The 11,323-nt window shown below is 32.5% G+C and overlaps 1 protein-coding gene across 1 annotated transcript; it reads right to left on the bottom strand.

Annotated features, from left to right (window-relative positions):
* Positions 1-1,289: 1,289 nt before the first annotated feature.
* LOC138715024 (uncharacterized) lies at positions 1,290-11,082 on the bottom strand. Its single transcript, XM_069847425.1, has 3 exons — positions 10,982-11,082; positions 7,632-7,781; positions 1,290-3,943 (listed from the first exon to the last, which is right to left on the bottom strand). Exons 1-3 carry the CDS (start codon positions 11,043-11,045, stop codon positions 3,606-3,608), a joined length of 552 nt encoding a protein of 183 aa, XP_069703526.1. The 5' UTR covers positions 11,046-11,082; the 3' UTR covers positions 1,290-3,605.
* Positions 11,083-11,323: the final 241 nt, after the last annotated feature.

Genomic DNA, 11,323 nt, shown 5'->3' on the forward strand with positions numbered 1-11,323 from the left:
TATTTTTGGTCAAAGAGAAATACAAATCTTTTAGAAAAAATATTCGTAGCACCATTTTTGGTCCAGGGAAAATACTCGTCTTTAACGCAAAAAGGCCTAAGGATCGCCTCGGATTGTACACTTTAACTTATACTTCGAAGGTCGCGCAGTTAGGGTAAACGAAGTTTAACGAAAATGTCGATACCTTTCTCACAGAATTAACATATTTAATGAGAACTGTATGTTTCCTAACAAGTTTGGTATTCCGCCAGTAGCCTATATGCGATGTATCTGAGAATTCACCCCTGCCTCCGTTAAAACAATCTCAAATAAACGCTCATGATTACGAAAATCTTAATCAAATAGGAAAGGTATACCTGTCTTAGAAAACAACTACAAATAAAGACTTAACCTCTACTACGACTACTACTACTACGATTGCTAAAGTTACAAATAAAGACTTAATCTCTTTGTACCAATGTCCATTGTTCCTTTAAAAAGTAAATACATATATTAATGCCTTACTTTTGCTTTACCATAGCTCCAACCTACATGTTGAATCTCCAGATGTTTCGCTAAAACATCGTCCCACACGTTAAGAACGACAAAAAAAAATGTGTTTCATGTTGACAAAATGTTATTGCATTACAGGTCGGCCACTACACATTGCAGATTTTGACAGTGTGTTTTTTTCTTGGCACTTCAATTCACTTTTAATTCATTACTTCACCATGCACTATATTTATCTTTATAAAAAAAACACAGCTTCTTATCGGCACAGTTCCTTCCCTCCATTACATTAAATCGAACCAAGAACACCGTGTTGCTTGAAATCTCTATCAAGATTACTGCAAATAGTTCTCTGCACGCTGCTAGATGGCATTGGTAACCACAAGAGCATGTATTCATACAGTCACTGTACAAGAGCACTCAACGAGCTAGATTTGCTAGAATATAGACTTTTTTTCACATAAGGTTTTTTTCTCTCGTTTGTGGTGCGATGCGGCAAAAAGTATCGAAGTTCCACCAGCTATTGGTCAGATTTTGTGCATATTCAGAATCTACGAGTCAATTCGTCAGGATCAGATGTACGTTAAATATAACAGGCCTACATTTACTACTAGTCTGTGTACAGTGTTCTTTACTACACTATTCGAAGAATTTTGTTCATATTCATAACTGTAGAATTTATGAAGAACTGTAATTCAATCCAATATTGAACAAAAAATAACAGCTGCCTTCAAAACAAAACAAAAAATGGAACTGCACAACACAGTTTAGCCAACAACAGAAATGATAAATTCTAGACATTTCATTTCAACAGTTTTTTAAATTAAAAAATCTGGAATACTACAGAGCACACAAGATCAATATTTGGTTGTTATAATGCTAATAATCATAAAATTAATTTTCACTTGTCAAAAAAAAAAAAAAAACTTTAAAATTTTAATGATTATGTCAAATTCTACCTTTGAAAAGGAAGTCCATTCTATGAGCGAATTTATTAATAACTTTCTGGTCAAAATTGAAAATGTTCGTGATAATGTAAAATTATCGTTTCCACTGAAAAAATTGCTAATGCCGAAAGCCTTTCTTGTCACATGGTACTTTTCATAGTGAGCTGTATGTTTAGAGCTGAAATGGGTCTTCCTAAAGTTTTAATTTCCCATTTCTCTTCCAACGAATGCAAATTGAAGGGTTTTAACAGGAAACTGAACACTGAATTCATGTTTAAAATTCAATAGTTGAGTCACTGTAGAGTTTAAATATACAGCACTAACAGCAACGCCAACACCACACACTTGTCACTGACGCAAATATTGCAAGCCGGTTGCCACCAGAATTCGCAATACAGAGTTTGATGACTACAGTTGTGAAAGAAATAGGCTATACACAAGCACACGAAATATGAGTGAAATTCAGATCGCCTGCTCGGTGGCAGAGTAATTACCACACCTGGCTGGACTAAACAGAAATGAAGTTTTGCTGTTTCTTTAGGGCGTCAATGTTTAATTTGCCTATTTAATTGCCTATTTTGTCAGGACATAGTGAAGATATGAAATTTTTACTCATACATGATAAAGGCACACCGTTTTAAGGAAAATAACGCAGACTTATCAAGAAATACAGCTTATAAAAATATATATTAAATTTTTATATAATTTTGATTTGATTTTATTTTATTTTATTTTATTTTATTTTATTTTATGCAAATGCCTCGTCTTCCCAGAAATTATGAATGACAGAAGGATGAAATTTTAAACACGTGTTGACAACAATACAGTAATGAAATTGATGCACATTAACATATATATGTCTATTAATTCGATAAAAAATATGTCACATAAAAAATAGCAAAATAATATCAACATTATTTTAAAAATCTAAATTTTTTCACAACTTTTATTTCTTGGTAAATCTGCGTCAGTCTGCTAAGAAATGTACCTTTATCCTTTAAAAATTTCAGTACGATATCTTCTATTGTCAGTGTATCTATTTATTTTTTATTATATTTATTTATTTATTTATTTATTTATTTATTTATTTAATAATTAATTTCTTCATTTATTCATTTTTATTTATTTTTTGTTTTTTCATTATTTATTTATTTTTTATTCATTTTTTCATTTTTATTTATTTATTTATTTATGCATTTATTTGTTCATTTATTTATTTATTTATTTATTCATTCATTCATTCATTCATGTATTTATTTATTTATTTATTTATTTGTTTATTTATTTATTTATTTATTTATTTATTTATTTATTTATTTATTTATTTATTTATTTATTTATTTATTTATTTATTTATTTATTTATTTATTTATTTACTCTGGTAGAGTTAAGGCCATCACTGGTTCTTGAGATAATGGGTCGTTGAATACGCGAATTTAACATTGACTGTACAACGTCATTAAGCTTCCCTTACTTAGAAACAATTAATTGAAATTCTATTGGGAAAAATAACAATTCAATACTTTCAAAATACTTCTCAGTATCCTACATCTTCAAACAATTAACTTCACCAGTAGCATGCTCCCCTAGATTTAATCTCCCTCTTAAGAGAAAAATAAAGTAAAGGAGATCCATTTACAATTTATTGTCAGAAAATTATATTATTTTTATTGTACGATTGAAATTAAAAATAAAACGTTCCCCACATACCGTACCAAGCATGTATTTAATCTCCATGACACCAACACTTAATGAATAGTAAAAATAATATATAGAGTGCCAGCAAAAATTAATGGAACATTTATAATGTATAATAAAAATTCATTATACAGCATTCTATATTATGGTAAACAACAAAGTGACAGGGGATTCACAGAATTCCGTTGATTGCATGAATATGTTTTTGTTTTATTTTATTGTTATTTGTTGATCATTAGGGAGAGGGTTGTATATTACGGACATTCCCTTGCACATAAATGGCCTCTTCCATTTTCAATTAATCTCCTTTATTACATGGATTCGTCCAATGACGTCATAACCTTCTTGACAGTATCCAGTTACATGCGGATAACGCTAGTAAAATAAAAAAATATATATTTCGCTGAAGTTGCATTTGACCGACTTTTTGAAAGTTAACTCCTCATTCATTTTTGCATGTATAACACTTCGTCAAGCAACGCTAAGATACAAGAACACGTTCACCACTACGGCGACGAGAGCGGCGGTGAGGCCATTTCGTGGAGCAGAGGCCCCGCTGCCGGTGCCCTTCACTATCAGAACACCGTCGTAGCCTGGGTCGCCAAAGCTAGAGCCTTGGCCGCCGCTGGACCCGGAGTTACTGCCGCCGGAGGAACCACCAGAACTGCCGGAACCATACGCCGAAATGCCGTCCCAGTCGTTGCAGAGGTTGCTGGTGCAGACGCGAGTGTACACTTTGAAGCCGCCGCCCTCCTGCACACTTTGCGTGCTCCTCGACGTGCAGCCCCGGTAGAATGTGTAGATTTGCCCTGAACACATAACAGAGACTTTCAAGTGCTACACCCGGAATCCACGTGCAATTTGTGGTGGACAAAGACGGTGTTCAGACACTTTTAAGTTCAATTTGATCTGCCATAGCATCACCACAGTCTAGTAGTAATAATAATAATAATAATAATAATAATAATAATAATAATAATAATAATAATAATAATAATAATGTTTTATTTTCGCTGGCAGAGTTAAGGCCATAAGGCCTTCTCTTCCACTCAACCAGCCTTAATCAATACAATACATAAATTTAAATTACAAATATTTTCACTACACTTAAAAGGTTCTCCAGCAATAATCTTCACTACACATTTATTTAAATTTAGATAAATCTATAAGGTAAAGTAGTAACTTAATTTATGAGCTAATTTAATTCAATGAATTATAATTAATTTAATATTAGAGATAGCTAGTAAAATGATGAAAATTAATTTAATATAAGCTTACTAGGACTATGTTACAGGGAGAATATATATATTTCTATTTCTATAATGAGAATATTAATGTAATTGCCATTAGAGGTTTTGTAAATCTATTTAGAGAAATTAAAGATAATAATAATAATAAGAATGGACAGATGTTAGTTTCATTATAAGTAACAAATATTAATCAGCAATTCATCTGTTAAGTAAGAATTTATGTAATTTTGACCTAAATGAAGTTATTGTCCAACAACCCCTTATATCACTCGGAAGCGAGTTCCAATTTCTAGCAACTGAAACTGTATAAGATGAAGAATATAAAGATGTCTTGTGGTGGGGTATAATGAGTAAATTGTTATAATGAGATCTTGTACTTAGCTGATGATATGCGGATAAATTTTGAAAACGAGAAGCCAAATATATTGGGGTAGCGGTGCGCAGAATTTGAAATAAGAGAACAAGAGAATGCAGGGCTCGTCGATCGCTTAGCCTTAGCCAAGACAGAGTTTGGAAAGACGGGGAAACATGATCATACTTACGAATATTGCAAATATAACGGACGCACGCATTATGCACACGTTGTAGCCTGCTGCTCAAATTTGCATTTAGGTTACTTAATATAATATCGCAGTAGTCAAAGTGTGGCATCACGAGTGTTTGTACAAGGATTAATTTTAATTTATCAGAAAGAAAGTGCTTCAGTCGCTTTAATGAGTGAATAATGGAATATACAGTCACGAAGGTCAATACTTAGTACATATGCATCTATAGATAGTTGCTGACCACTAGCATAGCTAATATCGCCTCATTACAGAGAATGCGAAATAGTACCGGCACAGTCTTTTGTTCCTAGCACCCTCACAACTCAAGCTTCGTGACTGTAGGCCTATATACTAGACTGTGGCATCACTATATTTTATTTATTGGTTTCGACGCTTTATCACATACCGTACCGTGGACGCTTTATCAACTTGGAATAATATTCTGGGGAAATTCCACAGATAGTAACAATATATTTATATTACAAAAAAGAGTAATTAGAATAATAGTAGGTGCCAAATCTAGGAAATCGTGTAGGACTATTTTCAAAAAACTACAAATAATGCCCATGGCTTGTCAGTATATCTTTTCATTAATAATCTTCCTCGTATGTAATCGTGAAAACTTTGTAACTAATTCAACAGTTCATAGCATAAATACACGTCAAAAAAAAATACTTTCATTCTCCATCGGCAAGTCTATCGTGCTATCAAAAAGGAATGAGTTATATGGCAGTAAAAATTTTCAATAGCCTCCCTATCAATATAAAAAATGAAACTCAAAACATAAAATTATTTAGGGCCAAATTAAAGAAGTACCTAATTTCTCACGCCTTCTATTCTGAAGGTGAATTCATGACATTCAATAACACTTCATGAAATGCATACTAAAACTTTGTGTTGTACTAGTAGACTATATTATAAATCTCGTCTATATATATTTCATCTAGACTGTGACTATAAATTAAGATTTTATAATAGTATTAAGTTTTTTGACTTGTTTCATATTCTAGCTGTAAGCAATGTATGAATACCATGGAATGTTAATAAATACAATAAAATACAATACAATAAAATACAATACAATACAATACAATGCAATACTGCGATGGTTATCTAGAGTCTGAATTAAATGAGGGTTATAATACCACCGAAATGAGTTCAAGGCCCAGCGCCGAACGCTATCCAGCATTTTTTCCCTTAATGGATTGAAAAAACCTCAACCAGGTAACTTGCTCCAACCAGGATTTGAACCCGGGTTTCCTGGCTTATAAGAAAACCTCGCTAGCGCTGAGTCATCATGCAGTCAATTACACGAATGTTAGAAATGTCTATTTTTTTTTACATAAAACAACCATGTTTTAGGTCGCTTACAGCAGAGAAAAATTGGAAATTTTTTATATTAACGGTTTACTCTGACGTCACTTGCGCACCATGGAAACAAAAGTGTAACATAAACTTCGTACCTTATGGCTCTCCACGCAGTCAGTCTCTCTTCATTCTCTATTTAATGAGTCTTGAGGTTTTCCACACAGTAATCAACAATAGTGAAGGAAACATTGGGTATAATCTACATATTATGTATATTATGGTATACGAATATCAAATAAAATTCACCACACTGTTAAATAAACTACATAATGTATTCTGTTGCTTTAAATCGGAATCATTGGAATTTCCTTATATTTCTTGTATTTTTTAATATATGGATATTGTTAAACGAAGCCACTAGGCCGAGTGTAGGAAATATAAAAACAAAATAAAATCGTTTTTAACACTTATACATTATTTTAGGTAGCCATTGCTGAGAGTAGGCCATAACTTCTCAACCCGGAAATATAAAAACAAAATAAAATCGTTTTTAATACTTATATCATACATTATTTTAGATAGTCATTGCTGAAAGTACGCCATAACTCCTCAACCCGGAAATATAAAAACAAAATAAAATCGTGTTTAACACATATATCATACATTATTTTAGACAGCCATTGCTGAAAGTAGGCCATTCATCATTAGTCAACTCTTTAACTCCTCAACCCCGTCTTTAAACGCTAAAGCGGTATTTAAATGTCCTAGTAGGATGAAATTTACATGACATCACTCTTCTATGTTTATTTTTTATACATAATACAACCATATGATAGTAAAAAACAGATTCTCTGCAATACACTCGAAAAAACAGCATGAAAATATCTCAAATAGTTCATGAACTGAGGCCGATTTTGTGCAATCGTGCATGATGCGTACACATGTACGTAAAACCGCTACAGAATTAGCCTAGAGAACTGCGTACACGTATACGGCAAATCGGCCTGAAGAGTTAAATAACTGAAAGTGCTTTGCTAGTGACACAAAATTGGAATATTTTTGTGTATTTTGTAAATAAGCTTTCAGAAAACGACGGAAGTAAACATGAAGAAATTAAAGTAGATGTAGGTAAAATATAACTTTAGAATTATCTGCAGAAATCTCGACAGCGATATGATAAGGCATGCCATGGTCATTGAATGTTGTAGAGCTGTAGGCCCTGTATAGCTTGTCAACTTATTGTTTGAAGAGTTGAAAGTTGTTTACTGTACTTTTAATACAGGTATTAGAATTAATTAATTTTAAGATGGTCGTGTACTATTAAAAGGTATACTTTTAGCAATGGCTGTAAAAGTCATTTTGAACTCTCACGCTATTGTGCTGTTGATTCTTACCCGGAGGGTCCTGATATTCTTGTCGGATAATGGTGCAGTACTTGTAGGGACATTTGACAATCGGGTTGCTGCTGCTCACACCTTCTGGGTTGTCCATGCACGCCGTGTCAGTGGCGGCTCCATCCATTATACACGAGTAACATTTCAGTTCTATGGACAGATATTTAATGTAATTTCCATGCATTCTACCATTGTTATATATGTAGAGTTTATATTTGGTGGACTCTTAAGGGGATACATACACCTTCTATCATTGTCAATTTATGTTTTTTTTTTATAAATTTCGTTCCTTCATATCTTTAAGTCCTATTTTAATGAAATTTTATATACCTAATACATGAAAATTGCTCTTCGATCTAAAAGAAAACATTTTTGTCTACATAAAAAGTTTTTGGAATTGTAAGTTTTCAAAATATTCATTTTGCGATTTGTAGGCCTACCAATCTGTTCTTTAAAAATTTGTCCCATTATATAATATTTTTTAGTAATTCTTTTTTGTCTTAAAGGAAACATTCACATTAACAAGTCCTAGATCCATGGTTAGAATAACTGCACTTTAAGGGAAATAAATTTTTCTTCATATATTTAAATTTTTAAGAAATGTTTCACTAATTTTATTTTGTCTAAATATGACCTTCCAAAATACGCAACAAAAATATAAAAATCATTGGTTACAAACGATGTCATATGGCTGACTGCGTAAACACAGAATTTCGAGTGAAACCAATTATTTGGATGTACAATTATTTACAAAAGTAGGTTTCAGTATTTTGAATGTAAGTAATGAATATTCTTATAAAGTCAATGTATTAAAGTTGCCAGATAGCATACATTAAATAGAAGTCTTAAAAAAATTGCAGTATTTGATGTGGATGCACAAAATAACAAGGTCGAATAGGGTAATGTTTTTCGGCAGTCATCATGACGCAAAGTTATGAGTGCGTATTGAAAAATAGCGAGTGATCAGGTGGAGATATATGGTGCTTCATAGATTATGACCTACTTTTGTAAATAATTGTACATCCAAATAATAATGGTTTCGCTCGCAATTCTGTGTTTATGCAGTCAGCCATGTGACATTGTTTGTAACCAATAATTTTATATTCTTCGTCATCTATTTTGCAAGGTCATATTATATTTGCACACTGTTCATGTTTTTATATTCATAATCTTGATATATGTTACTCTTTTAGACCTGATGATGCCACACATGGCGATATCGCTAGTCACATTATGATTGTAACTGTGTCCTAATGTTTTTTATTTGTATAATTCATTAGGCTAATAAACTAAGACAGTTATTGAAGGATTTTTATCAATTATTTTATATTAAGTAATAATAGGTAGACCGATTTTGCTGATAGGAATAACATATTCCATACAGACGAAACGCCTCAATTTTTTAATTCAAAGATGATCTTCTGATTATTCAATTCCCATATTAAATGAATGGTGAATTTGCAAAACGACTTAAATCCACATTTTGGGGGTTTTGAATTCAGAGCATGATTATGTTACTGTGTGCAAGGGGCATCGTTTAGTAGCGGAATGACTTTAATCCACGACTTTTGTATAATTTTTCTTAGCAGCAGAATGTTTGGTTAAGGGGTAAAAAGACTTTAGTCCTGGACTTTAGTTGTTTTGACTGTCAGGTACTGAAGAAACTTACATAATATGTAATTTTAATTATACAATCAGTTGACAAAATGTTTTTTGTCTGTTGTCATTGGTAATTCTTTAGTTGAGAAAATGTATTACGTTTGAATAACAGAGCATGGAAATGAAAAGCAATATGCTCAGTAATCGTGCTAAACTTGTAGCTGAAGTAAAAAGTATTGCAAAATGGAGCCAAGTTAAGCATAGAGAGAGAGGATTTTCTTGCTGTCACATTTGACTACATGAAAAATATATGCTTGCCTAAGCACCAGTTAGAGATATGTACTACTATCGGCAGCTTACCGTCCCAGCTTTCTCTGTGCACAACATGAAAACTAGTGAAATGTCCTTTTGTGTCTAACATGAGGGACTGTGTCCCATCCAGTATATTAAAGAACTTTGTTTGTTTTGCAGACAGTTGTCCGGGACAAAATAAGAACAACACACTAATCAAATTCTTAATGGCAATAAGTGCTCAGAAACATTTCTTCAACATCATACTTTTCTCCATCAGAGGTCTGTGCTCTTGTGATTAACAAATTGTTCAAAATAATTTTGTTCAACAATTGCAATAAGGTTATTTTATGATTTTGGTATAAATACATTTAGTTAAATATGTTTATGTGTCAGTAACCTAACAATTATGATGCAGGATTGAAGTTAATTTGCAGAACAACTTAAGTCCTGAAGATAATTAAATTTTTTACGACCTGAAGAAGAGTACAAAGACATGAATTTTTATACTGAAACTATTTATCTTACATATCTCTTACATATAAAAAATTATATTGTAACAACATATGGTTCAGCGAGACCAAAAACAGTTTTTTTTAATTTTCTCAAAACTACTTCTAGGGACTTAAGTTGTTTTGCAAATTCACCATTCAAATACATAATAACGCGTAGAAATGAGGCGTTTCTAGCGTTTAAATCAGCTCAAACCTCCAATTCTAGTTGATTCCAAAACGATCTGCATTATCTTTCTCATTATAAAATAACATCTATTGAGCATACAGAGAAATAATTTATTACAGTTGTATGAACACTTCTTGATAATTAAATTAAAATGAATCTAATCAGTTAAAAACCAGACATGTTTCGGAGGAATGCTCCTCCATCTTCAGTGGCAATACCACGACGCTGGTTCAGATGTTCGACCGCGTATCGTGGCTTAAAGGAGACTTACAGTTCTATTTGGAGACGCATGTCGTGGTACTGGTTGACCAAATTTTCTTCACTAGTCACCATAATTAAATTTACTCAAGTAAGGTCAAATTCAACAGTGTTCATAAATGAGATATTAAGCATACGGAGAAATAATTTATTACAGTTGTATGAACACTTTTTGATAATTTGGCTCCTTTAAGCCACGATACGCGGTCGAACATCTGAACCAGCGTCGTGGTATTGCCACTGAAGATGGAGGAGCATTCCTCCGAAACATGTCTGGTTTTTAACTGATTAGATTAATTTTAATTTAATTATCAAGAAGTGTTCATACAACTGTAATAAATTATTTCTCTGTATGCTTAATATCTCATTTATGAATACTGTTGAATTTGACCTTACTTGAGTAAATTTAACATCTATTGTTTATAAATAAACAAATTTTAAATTAACAAGAGTTGATTTCAAAAATCAGGGTTAACCAGTTCACAAGTTTAATTGGTAAGAGTTATGTCGTTCCTACTTACCGCCTAGCACTGCAGAAAACCCAAGGCACGAAACTACCAGAAGCACCACTGTAATCTTCGACATCTTATGTCAAAATGACGATTTTTATCGCGAGGAAGAGATAAATACTTATCACTTGCCGATAAGGCATGCCATATCATGGAACTCAGTGCTATGGAGGGCGGGGCCTGGACGTGCACTTTATCAGTATTTGTGTGCAGTCTTGAAATCTTATACTTTAAATCTCATGTTCCAAATCCACAAAGTAGAACTGACATACAGTATGCATCATCTTAGACAAGAAAAAAGAAACAGGCTGCCAAACTCAGAATTCCCCTTCGGAAAACTTCGGTTGATTCCGC

Source organism: Periplaneta americana, chromosome 15, assembly GCF_040183065.1.
Source record: "Periplaneta americana isolate PAMFEO1 chromosome 15, P.americana_PAMFEO1_priV1, whole genome shotgun sequence".
NCBI classification, from domain to species: Eukaryota; Metazoa; Arthropoda; class Insecta; order Blattodea; family Blattidae; genus Periplaneta; species Periplaneta americana.